Source organism: Rhea americana, unplaced genomic scaffold (genome assembly GCF_003343005.1).
Source record: "Rhea americana isolate MKP2758 unplaced genomic scaffold, rheAme1 scaffold_11, whole genome shotgun sequence".
Classification (NCBI taxonomy): domain Eukaryota; kingdom Metazoa; phylum Chordata; class Aves; order Rheiformes; family Rheidae; genus Rhea; species Rhea americana.
The window spans coordinates 6,616,700-6,636,991 of NW_028185150.1; the positions used below are offsets into that span (position 1 = coordinate 6,616,700).

At 36.8% G+C, this 20,292-nt stretch overlaps 1 protein-coding gene across 1 annotated transcript in view; it reads left to right on the forward strand.

The window, feature by feature from the left end:
• GNA14 (G protein subunit alpha 14) overlaps nucleotides 1–20,292 on the forward strand; it is an 85,239-nt gene that overhangs the window by 18,367 nt on the left and 46,580 nt on the right. The window contains exon 2 of the mRNA XM_085313540.1: nucleotides 19,529–19,713. Coding sequence (XP_085169666.1) covers nucleotides 19,529–19,713 — 185 coding nt within the window. The remainder of the gene's footprint in view (nucleotides 1–19,528; nucleotides 19,714–20,292) is intronic.

Below are 20,292 nucleotides of genomic sequence, written 5' to 3' on the forward strand. Positions count from 1 at the left end.
ACTGGCTCTTCTTCATTGATCTAGAAGGAAAAGGACTGGAGAAAAGTCAGCTACTGAAAATCCCCCTGGGCTAAAAATATAGAAGTACCAGCTGATCTTTGAGAGGTCACCAGCAGGGTATCCTAGAGCTGACTAGCTATGCCTTTAATGTTGACATATGTCTTTTGTGTTTAAAAAGGAGATAATATTGAAAATTTCTTAGACAAGTAGAAAATATTCCATGAACACTCAAATGAAGGCTTAGATTAAGAAAGTTTTTTTAAAAAAATATTTGGCAGGTTTTCAGTCCAAAGTTGCAGTAAGTCATTTTCATCTTCTAATGCTCTAGTTGCTCTAACGAACCTTCAGAACCAGGACAATATTACTATTTCAGTACAGAGGAGAAGTTACGCTGTTTTGTCTCTTAAGGTTATGATAATGTTCAGTACCCTATAGTTATGTATAGTGTGTTCATTTCCTATAGTTAAATTATTTTTTGTTAGTTTGCTTCCCTGTTTCTCTTTGAAGTTGGTGTTTAAAACTGTTTACGACAAGAAACATCTTACTATATGCCAGAGCTTTCCTATTTCTATTAAATATCTCCTTTGAATGTAAGATCTTGCTGTAGTATTTTATGTAGTTATTGCATCTCAGAATGTGAGAGTCTAATGACTTCCTTTCAGATATATTTAACCTTCGGTTATATGAGCAGAGTCGTGCCATTTCTTCTTATAGGATACTATGATGTCTAGAATACTAAGGGAACATAGAAATTGAAAAACATCGGCTATAGGCCTACAAAATTAAAGATTCCTGACTGAGTGGATTCCTTCAGCTCAAAATGCAGTTGCAATGACTGGAGGAAAACTCTGAATTGTCAAAAATTTAGACCCAGCCCATCAGCAGATCCATTGGTTGGATTCAGGCACGACCTAGACAAAAATGTGTAATTTTCAGGACAGTTTGTTTTACAAAACTTTCTACTGAGAATTAATTTTTATAAAACTCATGTTCATTTGCAAACTTCATGTATGAGGAGCTTCCTACTCTTTTGGTTTCCTTTTTGGTAAAATATAAGTTCTTAACATGTACATTCCAATTAAAATGAAATGCTGAACACTAAGCTAGATTATATATTAATCCAGTTTTTACTACTGTTCTTTCTACATAATATCTATACACAGCTAGAAAAATATTTGTAGAAGAGGAGCTCATTTGTATAAGATAGTATTATGAGTTTGTCTTACATTATCAAATATTTACCAGAGGACTAGTAGTTTTAGCTGTCTACCCATCACCTGTTCACAGATTTAGTAGATTGTCAGCATCCACACTTTACATTTGGGGAGAATCTAAATTATTGGAATGATAATGTACTTTAATAAATACTTCTACACAATTTTTCACGTTTGCATTAATGTTATTAGGAAGCTTGCATTTACATACAATTTTGGACTAAGTCATTAACTAGGTTGTTTTACAGTCACCCAGACATTCGTTGGTTTGTAACTTGGCCTATAAAATTTTAAACCTGTAAATATGGATGGTATTATCTTATCGTCAAAGAGTATCTTTCCTCCTTACATGTTTGTACATTTTAACATTACAAGAGAGTGTAATTAATTGCATACAGCCATGCAGATTTGTCTCGATTTTCAGATTTTTCTGACATGTTTAATATTTGAAAAGTGAAACACCAAGAAACACCAAAATATTTAAGAAATGTTGCTAGTAATTTTATAGGTAGCTTCTCTGTCTTCCTCAGTGAGGTACTGACTTAGTACATGATGCGGTGCTAGCATGTGCTATGCTACTTGATGCATCTTCTAATATGAGGTTAAGCACAAAAATACTTGATTTTTTTGTAGAGAAGAGCTTTTAATTATATATGTCAAGCTATGCGTTCTTCTGTGTGTGTGTGAATTATACTTCAACATGCCTGGGTTTTTTGCTATTTGTTAATATACAAATCTGTGTACTCATGATTTGTACTTTATCTCCTGAGTACACAACAGATGCATTTTTAATAAAATAAACACAGAAGACAAACTGTTCTTACATTATGTACAGGATCCAAATTAACACCTCTCTAAATACTGTAGTGGTTTGAAATTATATCATCTGAACAGAAAATTCTTTCTGGTTATGCTTCAGCAGTAACTTAAACCTTTTCTGTCAGTGTAGAAAACACATTCGTGAAACCTTAGGATGTTTGTACTGTGGTAGTTCAACACATGCACACATCAAGCATTTATCTCAGAAAGTGTTTATGCATTTGCCTTTCATATGTGTGAATGCTGTTGTCTAGAGAGAACCACCATTCCAAGTTTAGGACGTGAAAATAAATCACCTAATCACAGAATGGTTGAGGTTGGATGAGACCTCTGGAGATCATCTAGTCCAACCCCCCTGCTAAAACAYGTCGCACAGGATCGCGTCCAGGCAGGTTGAGTACTTCCACAGAAGGAGACTCCACAGCCTCTCTGGGCAACCTGTTCCAGTGCTCTGCTGCTGTCACAGTAAAGAATTTCTTCCTTATATTCGTGCAGAACTTCCTGTGTTTCAATTTATGCCCATTTCCTCTTGTCCTGTTGCATTAGACAACTGAAAAGAGTCTGGCCCCGTCCTCGTGACACCCCCCCTTCAGATACTTATACACATTGATAAGATTCCCCCCTCAGTCTTCTCTTCTCCAGGCTAAGCAGGCCCATTCCTCATAGGGGAGATGCTCGAGCCCCCTGATCATCCTCGTAGCCCTATGGTGGACTCTYTCCAGTAGCTCCATGTCTCTCTTGTCCTGGGGAGCCCAGAACTGGATGCAGTATTCCAGATATGGCCTTCCCAAGGCTGAGTAGAGGGGCAGGATCCCCTCCCTGGACCTGCTGGCACACTGTTACTACTGCACCCCAGGATACTACTGGCCTTTTTGGCCACAAGGGCACATAGGTGGCAAATAGTTAACTTGTTGTCCCAGAGGGACTCCCAGGTCCTTCTCTGCAGAGCTGCTTTCCAGCAGGTCAGCCCCCAACCTGTACTGGTGCCTGGGGTTATCCCTCCCTAGGTCCAGGACCCTGCACTTGGCTTTGTTGAACTTCACGGAAAGGGATTTCTACTGACTTGTTCATATAGACAAGAGCAACGGTATTTTCTTTTAAGAATTGAAAGAAATAACCTGAAAATTAGAAGAAATAACCTGAAAAATCTGAAAGGTATGATTTATTTTTTTTTCTGTGTGTGCACGGACTTCCAGTGGACACACTGGTGATGCTTGAAGTTTGCTATTGCCAAATATCACACAGGAAATGCTTGGTTCAAGATACTTCTGATGATACTGGTCTGCATACTTTTAGGCCCAAGGAACTGCTGCATGTTTTTTTCATCCTCAGCAGCAGAAAGAAGCCCAAAGGATCAGGGTAGTTCAATGTATGTAATGCATTTAAAGAAAGGGGAAAAGAGGGCTAGTATAAAGTTGAGTCTTCCTGGAGATGATGGTGAGAGGCTGATGTTCCAGGGAATGAGGTATTAGTTGCATCCAGGATCAGTAAATCCTGTGCATCTGGAATGAATAGGGAGAACAACCAACTCACCTCTGAGATTCTTCGTGCTGGATGAAGGACCAGTCAGTTTTCCTTGATTGCTCATGAGAGAAGCTCTGTTCTTTACTCAAATACATGTGATGTTATTGTGGGAAAGCTGCTGATCTTTCTTTTTTCTGGTAGAGAAAACTGCGGATAAATGAGATGTGAAGTGAAGACTTTGTATTTTGAGATGATTCAGCTTCAGATCGACATTCTTGATGACAAATTTGTTTATTAGCAGTTTAATAAGGAATCTGATAAAGTTCTTTAGGTTTTCTAAATATTTAAGTATTCTCCTTCTGAAACTGGAGTTTATATCCTTGCAGAATTATAAGTAATTACCAATAACAGAGTCTTGTCTTCTCTGCTTGGGGTCATAATGGGTGTTGTAACTCTTTTTCTCTCTTTTTGAAAGTGAAAGAAAACATAACTATGGGAACAGCAAATTAGCCTGCTTGTTTTCCGCAGCACAGAATGCTAATGTAGGTATAGACTAAGGATAACATTGGAAAATATTTTAGAAAAAGAATTTGATTATTTTTATATATATATTACTGTATCATACTGAGTGCGAGACTGCTTGTGACTTAGAGGTAGCTCAAGAGTAATTCACAGTAAATTTTTTGCAAGTGACTTTAGACAACTGTCTAAATCTCATAAAAAAATCAAGAATTCAGGATGCTAAATTGCTTAGATACTTTAGAAGCTAATAGCTTCCTTCTACCATGAAAGAAATGAAAGTAATCTTGATATATACAGGCTTAAATTGCAGTAGGAAAATATATATGTATTTTTTTCATTGAGTGCCTGCTATACTGATCTACACACAATTATTAGATGAACTGACAAAATTTTGTAGAATTCCGCAGAAATATTTAGAGTTTAAATTTAGAGCTCAGATTGGTCTTTGATGAAGTTTAATGTATGTGAATGCTGAGTGCTGTGTGTCTTCTACATATCCTTTTTGATTCATATGTAGTTGGGTTTTTGTTTGTCCCATGTTTCACAGGGTTTGTTCAGGTACTTTCACATGTTCTTGTGGTTCCAGCTCTATGGGCCAGCAAAGTAGCATGTATTTCACTGGTAGTGTGCAAATCAGAGTTGAGATCCCTTGATAAAACATCTTTTAATGTCAGAGTTGATCTGTTATTCCAAGGGAATTTTCATACCTGCTGTGCTTGAAATTTGACTTCTCTTACATAGTGCTGCATGACCTCCAATTTCAGATCTGATTTCCAGAAAAGGAGTCTCTCCTTTTTTGTAGCTGATTTAATGAATGCAGAAAGTTCTAACCAGTCAAAACTTGTGAGCATCTTAATTGCATTCTGCCTGTTTTTAAAAAACCTGCATCCAGTACTGCTGGAATAACAAAGCTAAGCTCTTTCAACAAATCTAGCCCTACTTCCTGCTTTTTTTTACCTTTTTAATGTAAGTATCTTTTTTACTACAAATTGATTGTGGTCTGTAGTTGAAATTAAAAATGGTTGTCATGTTCTCCCACTTCTGTTTTGTCTTTATAATGATGGTATCTGTAGTTTTAGCAACAAAGAAAACAACTTTTGACATGTTACAATTATTGATGTGTTATTGCTGGTTTTATTTTCTAACTAAAGAGATCACTTTATAATTTTTCAGTGCAAGTTTTTGGTTCCAGATAATACTGGATTTCCTTTGGGCTTTTCTCCTCATCTTTGTTTTGAGACAACCTTGCAGAGTGGGGRAAAAAAAAAGAAACAAGATAGAGATAAAAATTTAACAAGTGTTGGAAATGGCTGTTCAGTGTGGATGGGCAAAGAGGTGGATCCACAATATATTCAGTGGCGTGAGTTTCCAAATGTGACCTGAGCAGGAAGCTGTGAGCCACACAGTGAACACTGGTCCTGTTGCTGAGCTTGTGGAGAAGAGAAAGGAATTGTTGAAATTACAGATATATAAAAATAAAATGAAGGGTATTGCATGTGCTAAGCAAATTGCAAAGCAGTGTTACACCATGGTGCCACACATTGTCAGCTTAATAACTTGTGTATCTTGTTAGTTCTAAATCCTTTAAAAATGTTCAGAAGTTGCTAGTTGCTACTATAGCCTATATCCAAGCCTAAAGATTCAGCGGCACTGTTACAATCCTCTCCATGCTTTCTTTTCATAGGCTAAGGCAGTAACTCCTTGAGCACTGGTGCTTTTTAATATTGCCAAGTCTATCACGTGGTAGTGCAGGCAAGGACGTCTGTTTTCCTAAACAAAGCCATGCATCAGTTGTATTGTTTTTTTCAGACCTCTGCTTGTGGAAGTTAGGTATGGATTTCTTGGCAGATTTCAGGAATTACACTAACAACAACAATATTTTTTCTGTTATTACTAAGAATGAAAGTATTCAGAATTAGATGGATTTGTTGGTTAACTTAAAATCAGTTCCAAAGTGTTGTAATGAAGAAGTGCGAAGAAGAAGTTTGTACTGTCGTTGAATATAAGAAATGGTGTCTTTTTAACAGTTATCAAAGCTAACTCTTATCTATAGTGTAGAAGAGATGAAATTCAAAGGATGACTCTTGTCAATTAATTATGGTAAAGAAGAGACTTCATAAGTTTGTTTTGGCACTTGGGTCAACAATGGACACATACCTTCTGCTAACACTTCATAGGACGTAATCTGGCAAGACAAGTTCTTGTCTTGGAGTTCTTGCTGTCTGATGAAGTTTGTCACCTTTAAACAAGCTTTTACTTGTTATAGCTTGTTATAGCACTTCTGATTACGCACACACATAATTAAGAGCATAAACTGTTATTGGCATCATGTAGGACATACTGCAGCAGTCAAAGAATTTCCATGAGGAAGCTGCTCCATTGTTTCCTTTTATTTATTATAAAAAATGACTTTTCAAATAAATAAAAACAAAATAGACAGATCAGATGACAAGAATATGTTTCCATGCTGAAAACTAGTAGTTATTTATTGTGAGGACTGAGAAATAAAGAAAATAGGGAAACTTAATTAAGGAAAATATTTCAGTCTGCATGTACACTTTGTTATTCCTTAAATACTCGTTTGTTCTGTCAAATATGTAGTGTCGATTGGATATAATGTAATGTGAAACCTGGATGATCTCTGAAGCTCTTGTAGTCCATAGAGATTTGCTTCCTTATGTCCAGCTACTTCATTATTATCAGCTGAGGAAAACAGAACATACAGGATTCATGAAAAACACAGGTTGCTGGCGCTTAGGTTCAGCCTACTTCCCCAAAGAGATGGTAGAAAGAAAACAGTACTTGAGATGAAGATGGGACAGGCTTAGCAGTATAGTACTGTTGTATTATTTCTAGTAGTCCATAGTCATGTTATAACCGTATGAAAGGATAAGCTTTAACTTGTTAAAGTTAAAAGATAGAATTTGTTGACTTTTCTAGGAAGTCATTTTCAAGGAAATTAGAACAAATATTTTAGATGAAAAGTAGTGCATTAAGTTTCCTCAGGAACACTATTTGAAGTATATTTGGAAACAAATACATATAATCAGAGAAGAAACTGAATAATTTTTGTCTTCTACTACATGAAAAGCACGATTAGTTGCCATTGAGCATGTATGTGAGAGAGAAAAAAAAAACAACTTTGGACTGTGTAATTTAACTTAGTTCCTGGATGTTACTCTCTTAATTCTTACAATGTTTCTTTAATTTTGACAGACAATTTAGAAATAAGCAAGACTATTGCAAGGTGACAAATCATTGCTGTGCTACTGTATGCAGTTTGCTGAGGCCTATCTGTTCCCATTTATGTGTGTCTCAGTCTTCCCATGTAAAACTTACAACTCGAATAATGCCAAATATATTTTAATTTGCATTTCATTAACTTTTTAATAATGTAGCATTTAGATTTTTTTTAGGGAGTACTAGGAGTATTTGAAATTAAAAACGCTGGTCAGCATTGATAATCTCCTTCTATTATGGCTATTTTAGTCATGGTTGTTTTTTTCACATTTTGACCAGCTTCTACATAGGAACTGCTACTAGCTCCTACTGCATAGGAAATTATTCTGTTGTAGTGTAACTGCCAGCACTATAGGAAGTGTAGAGGGTTTTCTTCCTCCCTTCCTCCCTTCTCCCCTTCCCTTATTGCTAAAGCCAGCTCTAGCCCATCCAGAAAAGAGAGTTTTTCCAATTCTGTTCTTCTGGGACTCACCGTGCTCTGTTTCCTCCCTGTTCCAGTATTTTTTGCCTTTCAAAGAAGTGATGGGACCTCTTGTTTTTGACTGGGGAGATTTTTTGCCTCCGCTTTCTCATTTAGGCACTAGTGCATATGAGAAGAAGCATAAACATATATATGTGAGAAGAGAAAGGCTTTTTTCTAGACTGCATCTGTGAACTTGGTATGCACAAATACCTCAGGCTGTTCAGCCGCTACAGCACAGAGATTACTTGATGCCAAAAAGAATGGAGATAGATGGCCCCAAGCCAGATGGGTGTGCTTTTCTTTAGGTCAACCTTGATAAGCCAAGAAACATTAGAAGTGAGAACAGGCCTCTTGAGAGCAAGTTTTGAAGGTTTGAGAATCACTTGTTACAATGGAGTTCTTCTACTGCCTCAGTGAGGGCAGGAGGATCAATTTTAGAGGAGTAGGCTAAACCAGACCATTTACTTCAGAATACTAGCATCCTACTTAAAGATTTAGTGTCTTTTAAAAGATTTTTATTGTGATCTTATTGCAGTGTGTCTTTGCACGTTGACAGTTTAATTCTCACAGATCTCCTCATGGCCTTCTGTGAGAGATGTTGCTACAACATCCTTGGTAGTGGAGAAGGAGAACATCTGGACTTTGCAAGAAGTCAACCTSTCAGCCCAGAATCAACCTGTCATCCTGTCATCTAGCAGCACTCTCAGGTCCTTCTCTGCAGAGCTGCTCTCCAGCAGACCCCAGCTTGTATTGGTGCCTAGGGTTATTTTTCCCTAAGTGCAGGACTCTGCACTTGCCCTTGTTGAACCTCATGTGGTTCCTCTCTGCCCAGCTCTCCAGCCTGCCCAGGTCTCTCTSAATGGCAGCACAGCCCTCAGGTGTGTCAGCCACTCCTCCCACCTTGGTAGCATCAGCCAACTTGCTGAGGAGGCACTCTGTGCCCTCATCCAGGTCATTGATGAAGAAGTTGAACAGGATGGGACCCAATACTGAGCCCTGGGGGACATCACTAGCCACAGGCCTCCACCTGGACTGCATGCCACTGATGAYGACCCTCTGAGCTCTGCCTTTCAGSCAGTTCTCAATCCACCTCACTGTCCACTCATCTCACCCACCCTTCCTGAGCTTCTCTCGGAGGATGTTACGGGGGACAGTGTCCAAAGCCTTGCTGAAGTCAAGGTAGACAATGTCCACTGCTCTTCCCTCATCTACCCAGTCAGTCCTTCCATCAGAGAAGGCGATCAGATTGGTTAAGGAGGATTTCCCCTTGGTGAATCCATGCTGGCTACTCCTGACCACCTTCTTTTCCTCCATATATCTGGAGATGACATCCACAATGAGCTGTTCCGTCACCTATGAGCTGTTCCATCACCCAAGTGTGGAGGAAGGAATCGAAGAGTGATCAGCTTGAGAGTGAGCACTCAGATTTGGAAAATAATGTCTGGTCTTCAGTATGTACCAAACCTTCTAGTTTGCAGTTTTTAATGAACTGCAAGAATTCTGGAGCATAGGTTATTTCTTTTCTGGGTCGCCAAAAAAAAATCTAATACACTATAAAGAGCTCAGGTGATGATTGCTTGGAAAATTATAGGAAAGGAAGCTGTCTCTTTGCATTTATTCCACTGAACACTGTTGAAGTAGTATTTTGGGACTGCAGAGAGGTATATTAGGACCACTGGTATATCAGTGTCTTTTTCTTTGGAAATGAGCTGATGAGGCTATAATTTTTGTTTGATGCTGTGGGTTAAAGAGGAACATCAGAATTAGTCATGGAAAATGATCTACTCTATATTGTACCCGTTATAAAACAAAGCCACAGCAAAGATACGCTGTCAAATGTTCAGATATGCTGTGATTTTCATAAGGCAAAGGAGCTGGCCTACATAATGTAAAGCTTGACATAGTTTTAAGTGTGGTTGTCTTAATTATAGCAGTTTTATTTGGTGTCTTTTTTATACTAGAGTTCTGTCTCTGGGGCTTAGTATTAATTTGTAATATGTTATTGCCTAAGGGATTGCTCAAAAGTGGAGTTAGAAACTTACTGATCCAAAAAACATAGTCACAGTAAAGAAGACAGGTGAAGAGTATGAAGAAAATAATGTAATATGGAAATATATGTTAAGTCCTCATTATTTATTTATTTGTTGCCTGCTTGGATTTTTGTCAAGTTTTGTTTCCAAAAATATTAGCTAAACTGAAGAATAAAGGAAGAAGGAGGGGAAGCAGACTGGACAAGAGGTCAAGAGGACAGTTTGAGAAGTAGGTAGGGCTCAGGAGGAATAGAAGGTGRGTGAAGAGAGGGAGTCTGAGGGACTGTGAAGTGGGAGGTGGAGAAAGTGAGCTCAGGGACAGCACTCTATCAATTACTCAGAGTGCTGTTTACTTTCTTTTTCTCCTTTACGTTCGGAGGAACAAATCTTTCTTGTTTTGTTCAAATCTTTCATTGCATGGCAGATCCTTGCTAGTAGTAGTCTCCTTGGCTACTTCTTTTCATTTTAGGTGTAGTGATAAAAAAGAGGCTTTTCTTAGCATTGAAAAAGAGGTTTTTGTTGGCGTCTCTTGGATTCCAGTGTCATACTTGTATCCAGATCTCTATCATGGAGACCTTTCGAGAGTTTGGCCATTTCATTACTTTTGAGTGATAAGAAATTAATCAACAGCACTATTAGCTATTTTATACAGTATAACTGAGGCTTCTCATTCAATGCTAGTCTTTAAAGACAAAAAATGCATAACACTCACACATGTGTTATCTAATTTTTTTAATAATTATTTGCATCTCTTTATGATATGCTGTAGTCAGCAAAGGTATAACGTGCTTGAGGTGGAAGCTTACTTCTTGTTATTTAATTTGGCGGTATCTGCAGGAATAAGGAAGTCTGAGGTGAGGGTTAGATGAACTATAAATTCTCATATTACCATACCTCCTGTTTAGCATCGTGTTTCTCGGTCAAATAATTTTCAGGCTTCCGCTTTCTTAAAATATTCACAAACACTTAAGTCTGTATCCTGTCTGTCACTGGAGAAACTGAATTCCCTTTGAAATGAAGTAGGAATCAGCCATGTGTGTCAAAGGCAGGATGTGGCTTTTTACAGAGTGAGTTTGCTGTGAAGAGACACGCGCATCCTGGAGTCTGTTACACAAGAACATCTCCATGCTTAGGCATAGCTTAAAACAAATGTGTGTCTGTACTGCCTTCCAGAAAAGTTTACTGGGAATTTTGATGGAATTCTAAATTTGGTCACAGAATAAGTATGTTTTTAAAGAGGTAATGACAAATGTGGTATCTTTCTGTAATGTCCCAGGACTCYTGAATACAGCTTTCTGGATTTTGCAGTTATATGTAAATGAGCATATCCCCAAGGTCAGTACGTTTGTATTGTAAGGTTGTTTCTGATGAAATCAGCCACCTGCAATACACTAAGGAATTGTAGCCARAGCACTAAGTTATTTGGCAATAACAGTTGAGGAAATGTTGTGGAAAGCGTATCTTTAATTTGTATATATGTTGCAGCCAGTTTAAAATCAGTGGTTGGAACATACAAATGTTGTTCTGAAACAGCTACTGCTGTCCCTTTTGGAAGAGGTTTGTCTGTATAAATATGTGCGTATGTAGAGTTACCTATTTTTTAGCATTGAGCAAGGCTATATTCAACGCCTGTTCAAGGCCTGCTGTTAATGTGCTTTTATGGATTAATCTGGAAGAGGCACTTCCAGAGACGTACTAGAGCTAAACTAGTATGCTTTTAAAGTCAGGTAGTAATCTAGAATAGGACCCTTGCATGATTTCTTTGATGTAGGGAAGGATTCGGGAGTGACAGATAATCAATCATTGCCCTTCCCAGCTATCTCACAGTAAGTGACAAGGTAGGGTTACTGACAGGGCTATTTAGGCGGCGAACACTGCTTCAGATGTGGTGCCTTTTTGGTGCAGATGCAGGAGGAGTTTGCCAGGAACTTCTGTTCCATAATCAAACTGCCAAAAGCTGGGTTAGGATGTGTCCACTAATGGATGTGGCTTATGCATCTAGTGAGACAGCCTGAAGTAGATGGCCTGAATTTGAAGTGGGTAGCTGGTGTTCTGTAGGAAAAGGGTATTCTCTGGCAATGAATTATGAATAACATGAGACTTCTCTAAAGCAGTAACTTTTGTCAACACTGATTACTAAAATGAAGATATCACTCCTGAGTAAGCTATTAGTTGTGGTTTAAAACCTGACAACCAGGTAAACCAGTGAATTTGATCATAATAGTCAATAAGTTTGGAAGGATGAGTAAGGAAAGGGCCAGGTGGTTCAGTGCTTCTTAGAAGGAAAAAGAGTTTAGCTGAGGAGAGTATGTAAGAATTTTCATTACTATGCAAATCCGTTAGGACTAGAGTAAATTGTGCACTTACAACTTCAGTATAATGGCATTTTTCAGAGGATTTGTTCAGCTGATTTTAATGAAATATTACTGAGTGATACTGAGGCAGGAGAAAAAAACTGAGCTGAATGTTTTTCAATTAAATCCTTATAGGATAAGAAACTGTACATATTTGTCACACTGGAAGGTGTCAGCTATTAGAGTTTCAGATTCAGCATTCCATTCATTGGATATTTAACTTTTTCACAGTTGCAGAAATCTTCTAGAGTTTGCTTTCAGTTCTCAATCATTAACAGAATTTTTTTAAACTAATGTCTTTAATTCTGTATAAATGAATTATACGCTTTGTGCAGCATCTCCTTGTGTAAATATATACCTTAGTTTAATTTGTTATAGGAAATGCTTAACATGAACTGATAGGAAAATATTATCCAAGGAAACATGATTAAATGTGTCTTTCAACACAGTCAAAATACATTTGCATTTCATGAATATTATTCTGAGAAACTGAGTTAATTTCTTAATCATATATTGGATGGTAAGTTTTTCCTGAAAAATTATTCTGAAAATTTTTCCTGAAGAGTTTCCTGTTTCAAATGTACCCAGGTAATACTGAACATGTTTATACATGTCCACTATAATAAATAATAAAATATAAAAATATAAAAAACAAATACTAAAAATACACATTTTATAGTATGTTGCATATGCACATATGCAAACACACATGCAACATAGAAAATCCTTTTCTTTGTARATCACTGTATAGTKTAAAGGCACTGTCTCTCTCAGTCTGACAGCAATATGGATTAGTGCTCRAATCTCATGGACCATTTTATTTTTCTTTTGTTAGAACCCAACCACTTCTATTTGCTGCTGGATGTAGACACCCTCATGTTGATAACTACACATTACCCTGCTGATCTAAGTTAACAAAATTAATATTTTTCACAGTGACATCGTTCTACTGTTGACTTCACTTTATGTTGTAATAGCTTTTGTGTGAAAAGCTTATGAATTGTTTTACAAAGTCTTATATTACATTGGTGAGAACTTGGAGAATTGCAAACAGAGTATATAAGGTTTGATTCTAGATACTGTATTTGCCCAGCTGCTTTTTTTTGAAGGTATTTGGAATGACTTAATGTAATGGAATCAGCTCTGGCTGGAACTTGCACTTTACAGCACAGAAGGCCAGAATGATCTATGGAATTTCTGTTGTGGAGTTCTCTATTTAATTGTTCCTTTCCAGAATATTGTTTATGTATTTCAGCTCCTTTTTTTTTTTTTTTTTTAATGCCATAGGTTGTTTGCGGATTTATTGCCACTTCCAAAATTGTGCTTAGTAGAAGAAAAAACATTGAACAATGTAATTGTGTAGGTGTCAAATCGATGATGGCCAGTGCAGGAGCAGGGATTCAATGAAATGCATATAATCTCATTGATACTTAAATTTTTTTTTCACAAGCTTTTGATGGCGACTACTGAATATGTTTTGAGCTTTTCCCTGTGCTGATTTAACTTTAGAAATTGCAAAACTCCCTTATTCTTAATCATATTCCATGTCATCAACAGGGAGCAAGTCACCAAAATGTGCTTTTGATATGTAGGATTGTAGAATGAATGAGAGCTGTTTCCCTGGTAACAGGTTTGGAAGCTGGTTTTGAATCCAGAAAAAGAATGGTGTATCTGAAAGAGCTGCTGATTTTCTTTTTCATTCCAGATTTATATCTTTATATTTTTATATATTTATTTTTATTTATTTTTTGTGTGGTTAACAAAAAGAGACACATAACCCTTTACAATATTGCTTAGTAAAGGTCTTAAGAATGCAAATAGGTAATTGAAAAAGAGAAGTGAAAAAAAAWTTCACTTTTGCATTACATTTCTGTTGGAAAAAAATAGCTAACTGTTTATGAGTTTTAGAGATGAAATGTGCTTTGGCTTTTTCCCAGGTCATTAAAAACACTGTCTTTTGTCTGCCTTTTAGTAGAGTATGGTTTTGTTTCCCTGTAACTATGTGCATTATATTGTGAAGCTAATTTCAACATGTGGTAGCTCTACGAAACAAGATAACAGAATAGGCAGAATAAACCTTCAAGATTATGGAATGACTCTAAAGATTTTCCTTGATCATAAATAAGAAAAAATTTCTTTCTACTGCTTTAGATTCCGCTCTTGAAATAAGTTCTTTATATTTTTTCTGCCACTTTTTTTTTCAAACATAAACTTACATTTCTCTAGCCTTTTAAATTTTCAGTGAGTCAGGATTATTTACTTGAAACCCTGTTTTGTTATGTCCTCATTTGCACACTAGTGCCATTTGGGTCTCTGTATCAAACTATAAATCATAGAATCATAAGGTTGGAAGGGACCTCTGGAGATCATCTAGTCCAGCCCTCAGCATAGCCCTGTACAGGGACTGAACCCATGACCTTGGCATTAGCAGCACYATGSTCTAACCAACTGAGCTAGATGTTCCCTTCTGTTGGCTGAGCAGCTCTCAAGAGCTGTCTTACAAAATATTGCAGACCCCATTTTAAATACAGTTTAGTTTTTCATGAAGAAAACAAAGCTCTTAATTTAATTACCAAATGTTGGTATAGTTATTCTCATACTTGTTTTTTTCTGTGGAATAACTCTTTTTGTTAATGATGCTTATTTCTTTGTAAAAAGTCAGAAACTTGGCATAGCATGTAAGTGCTTCTACAGGCTTCAAAGTGACACTGAACTAATACTTGTGACTGGTAATATAAGCAGTGATGTATTTTGATCTATTATATCCAATTATTTAACAAAAAAGGTAAGATCAGACCATAATACTGATTTTTAAGATGTCTGATAACTGTGCTTGCTTTTTATTTTATTTATTTATTTGTTTGTTTATTTTTCCTGTAGCATGTTCAAATTTCTTTGGGCATTGCAGGCAGCTTTTTGTTTTACCTGTGGCATTTTGGTGAGTTAATCAGGTTTATCATGCTTTACAGCTGGAAAGGGAACGTGTATTTCTCTTGTTCCTGCTGGGTGCAGGAGAGTCACTTGTGCCAATATCTGTAGACTCGGCCTTTGTCAGCACCACAAACACTGACCAAGGCATGACTGCATCTCAGTGGGGTTGACCGAACAGGAGTAAAGAAAACACCTGTCATACACAAACAGAGGGAACATCAATCTGTTAACTAGCCTACATCTATTAATGTATAGGAAGTGTATGTGAATGCATAGGGCATGTTATTTCTGATATCACTGCAGCTTGAGAACTAGTAATGGAGATGAGAGAACAACCTGATCTCAGAGCAGTTCAGCTGCCTGAGTATGGATCCAAGGTTTCCAGGAGACTTTATCACTTCCATCAAAGCTGTTGTCAAGCTGTCTTTAATGGTCATGGTGTTAGCAAAACTAGGTAGCTTTGTTCTCTCCTTATCAATTACAGCTCCTAGTTTTGGTATGGCTGTATTCGGTCTGTTCATTGGCATAATTAAGTTGCAGAGACAAAGTCCTTAGGGGAGAGTAAGAGAGCAATTTTTTTTTTTTGGTAAGATGTTATTTCTTCCTTAAATAATTGAGGCATTAGACTTAAAAAATGAAGATGACAGGCAAAGGAGGAGGTAAGGATGAAAGAGACAGTGGTTAAAAAAAAATGTTTTATTTTTTGAATTGCTCTACTAAATTCTAATATTTCTTTTGACTGAGAAAGTGGRTATGTAGCAGTCAGCAATTGAAAGCAGAGAAAAACATTAAGGCGTGACGTGACTGGAAGAAGGATTGATATGCTATATTTAGCTTGTTTATTTGCATCTCACTTTTGAAAAGATTCTATCTCTTTACCTAAAGTCAATAGAATAAGTACTTCATGTTTTGGCAGTGATGATTCAACAAATCATTTCCTGAAATAAATGTGCTAGATATTTTCTGGACAAGTGCTTACCACATATGTCACTGAGGAATAGAAATGCACTCTGCCTGTATTTTTTCTCAAAAATAATCCTTCTAAACTTGCTTGTAATAAAGTAATTCCTATACTTTGTAGGTACATAATCATATTTTAATGCTCCCTATTCTCTAATGCTTCACTAGTGAAGTGATATGATTAAAATGTGATTATATGCCTCCGAAGCATATAATATGTCAACATTTTATTGTTCTTTTATGTTACTTTCCATATTACCTGCTTTTTATTACCCAATTACTCTTTTTATTATTCCTCACATGAAAAGTAAAGCATACTCCATTTTCTTAAGCCCAACCACCTTAAGTCCTATGTATAGTCCCAATGTATAATTCTCAATTTTTTCCCAACTATTTTAATTTAAAAATATCCGATCCAAATCTGATTATGTGTGCAATTCCATCCTGAAATGCAGTTTGTCTTTAGCTTAATATCTAACAAGTATGCACATTGGCATGACTACTTCTCATTCAAACTCTTTTTGAAAGCCCTGCCACTTTTTAACATGCTCTGAAATGATGTTCTGTTGAGATGCGCTTTGATAGCTTTGGTTCATTTTAAGCTAACGAACCCTGAAGATTTGTTAGACAGCTGATGGGAATGGAGAAACAAGAGCATATATTGTTGGCTTTGCACAGAGAGCCTGTATTCTGCATTTATGACAAGAGATGTGGCTAGGCACATGTGGAGACGCTAGAAAGAAGAATACAGAAGGAAGACTGTTTACTCACGGTAGGGAGCACAAAGCATTTAAATCAACCGTGTTTTCAGCATTATGAAAGGCTGAAGGGTAAATAGGGTGTTTCTTTTTAGTAACTATATGTTTAAATCTCTTGAATAGGCAATTTGCCTTTGCTTTAGGCTGATACAAATTGGATCAAGTAGGGCCGTAAAACCCACTAACCTTAATTTCCTTAAAAACTAAACAAACAAAAAACCAAAAGACAAAACTCCCTGATATGTATTGGGAAGAAATGCAGCTTGGATTATAGGTGGTTTCTTCAAACCTGGCCCCATCTCTGCCAGGCTACCCTTGCTTTGCGTGTTTAAAAATTGAAAGTGGATATACAGTGCTATGTCTGACTTCTTCCCTGTCTCTGAAATCTATAGACTTTTCTTTCTATATTTTATACTCTCTTTACTTTTTTCTACTTTTTTTCTTCCGTGATGAAATGTCTTACTCTCTCCTTTTAAAAAAATGAAAGTAAGTGCCTTTGCTTTAGTTTTAAACTTAATTTTGGTGTGTAGTTACGTATCTCTGAAAGTAAAGTTAACAGTTTCACAGTGATTATAGTAGAGCTGACTGCTGTAATGTGTTAGGAGTGTTTATTCTGAGTTGTATAAAAATTAGGCCAACAGTTCAATATGGATTAACCAGCATGTTTTCCCCTCAAAAATAAGGGTTCTGCTGGCAGTGGAAAAGTCTGGTTTTTCCTTTTTTGTGTGCATACTTTTTTATTTAGTCTGATTATATTTGAATTGTATTTATGATGACTTTTTAAAAACTGGCATGCCAGGACAGCCTATCTGAAGGCTGTGATAATGTAACGTCAGCATTTTACTAAAACAAACTCCTTCAGGAACTTGTGTTTTCCATGTATTCCAACATATCTCTGTGTTCCATCTCTCTCAAGTAAACTAATACAAGGCCAAAACTAAAAAAGAAGAAATCTAAAACAGTTGTTGAAAGAACAGCTATGCTAATATTTTTGCAGAAATTAATATTAGAAGTATTTCTTACTGCTTGATAAAAAGTTGCTTCACTTTTGAGGTCATGAGCATTGTAGGTCCTGTTGCCTGGAGAGCACAACTGTGCTAGCAGTGTCCTAGAGAAAGGTCATTACAGAGCATTGGCTGGAATGGGATACAGCTGTGACTCTAACGAAAAGTCCTCAATGAGTGATATGAAATAGAAAAGGTCATTAGACCTCTCTGCAATAGAGGGTAGAATAAGAACTGATGACAATTGTAAATATTTCAGAAAAATGGCTGTGATGTACAAGTAACGCATGATAACCTATTATACTTTACCATTTGGGGGGGGGGTTGCTTGTTATTAGTGTTAATGCTTGGAGCACTGTGGATACATAATCTTTCAGTAATGGTATACTGTGGCCCACTATGTTACTGAGATACAGTGTGAGATACAGGCTAACTGTATTTTTCTGAGATACAATGTACTGAAGGTGTAACAGAAGATTCTTTCCTCATTGTGCTGCTGATGCATTTTCTGACATCTAGTGGTAATAACTGTAAATTATTGAAAGATTGCTGATGGGCATACCATCTTACTAGCAAATAAGTTGTGGTAAAGGGGTGAAGGCAATCCTTCTAATCAATCAAAATGCATTTAACTTTTCATCTTCCTGGATTACAGTGAGGGCTTTAAGAAACAAATATAAGTATTTTTGGCCTTGTGGCATCCTTTACTTAGGAAAGAACAAGGAACTGTGGTCCATGATTCTCTTATATAAAAGCTCTGAGGGATAACATTGGGTTKGTTTGGTTGCATAGCTCTGATGCTGAATAACAGAAAAGTTACAGAAGATGATAGAAACAATGGGAAAGAGGCTAGGCAGTCACTCAGCATTTTTTTCTGCTAATACAGTGTTACCTTTGTAAGGATGACTAAAATTTGCAGGATATCATGAGAGTGGGCAGTGAAATAGCAGATAAAGCTAATCATAAACCAATCTGAAGTAATGCAGATGGAGAACGAGCTAGCATGCATGCTCTTTCTTTCACTCCAGTAGAGAAAACATTATGATGCCTACTCAAAAATCCGTATTTTAGGCTRTGCTCTTGGTGTTTGAAGTTTTTGTCTTCTCACCGTATCTCAGAGGTGCAAGAGGTCTGAGATAGCTTCAGCAAGATAAAGGAGGTGATCAAGGTATGGTTTATTTTCCCCATGAGAACTGAATTAGGCAGGTTAGGGCTCTTAAACCCTCAAAAGGTACTGTTGGAGGTGACTGCGATAGAGATCTCTATGTGTGGAAAAGGTAGATGAGAGGATTTGTTGTACAGGAAGTAGAAATGAAGGTCAGTTCATACGTAAGTATAAAATGTGTATTTTTTTTTTGTTTTGTAGTGTTCACGTTTCAAAAAGTAGCTAACATGAATGCATTTTTCATAATTTCAATCAGGATGTTTTCAATCAGTACTTTTACATAAAACTCATCAGAAATGTGAAACTAAGCAATGTAGCCTAAGAGTAGAATTCTTCCCTAAGCTTAGGATAAATGCGGGCTTTATTATGAAGATGCAATTGGTACATAAGCTGTGCAGACTTTTAACACTGAAGAATTTAATATTTATGAAAAAAATTTATTGATTTTTATGCTTCATCAGACAAGGTGTACATCATTTTGTACTCTACAGAAAAAAATGTTTACCTTACTGCTATAGAGAAGTAAATTTACATATATTCACAACTAGCAGAATTTACAAACATCATATTCGWTGTCCCCTCTCTTTTTTTCTCCCATGTACAGGCACAGGAGAAAGTGGAAAGAGTACTTTCATCAAACAAATGAGGATTATTCATGGATCAGGTTACACAGAAGAAGACAGGAAAGGCTTCACAAAACTCGTTTACCAAAATGTATTTACTGCTGTGCAAGCTATGATCAGAGCCATGGAGACTCTGAAAATACAGTACACATCAGAAGAGAATGAGGTAAGAAAGAATGAAGAAAGTACTAGTTTCAGTGTGTGAAATTTCAGTTTGTGTACACAAGTGGTCTGAGTCTTAAGTTTCTACAAGCAGAACCTTAGAAATCCACAYGTCCTGCAAGGATTTCCCTGCACCACAGTCTGATTTTCTGGAACACGAGGAGGCATCTGTTGAAAATAGGGCTCTGTGCAGGGTGAGGGAGGATGGAGGTGGGGGTGCATAAGGAAACAAATTTCAAAGTTGCTCATTAGTAATTTTTTTTTAATCTAAGTTTTAGCCTGTTTGTGACAGTAATATGCACAGAACCTGGTTTGTCAGTAGAGCTCAGGAATGAAGATCTTCAGAAGTCTTACAGGAAGCTGTCTGATCTGTTGGATGCACTATACATAGAAAGAAACCCCTTAGAGCCCTTTTATAGTTTKTTTTGATAGCAACCTTTGGGCACTTACTAACCTGAAAATGTAGAATGTCTTCTCTAACCCTTTTTAGTTTGAATGTATATGTCGTACAATTACACTTTTTGGTTAGGATTGCACAAAGTTTTTTTTCTGCTTAGGTTAAATCAATTACATCCTCTCTGTT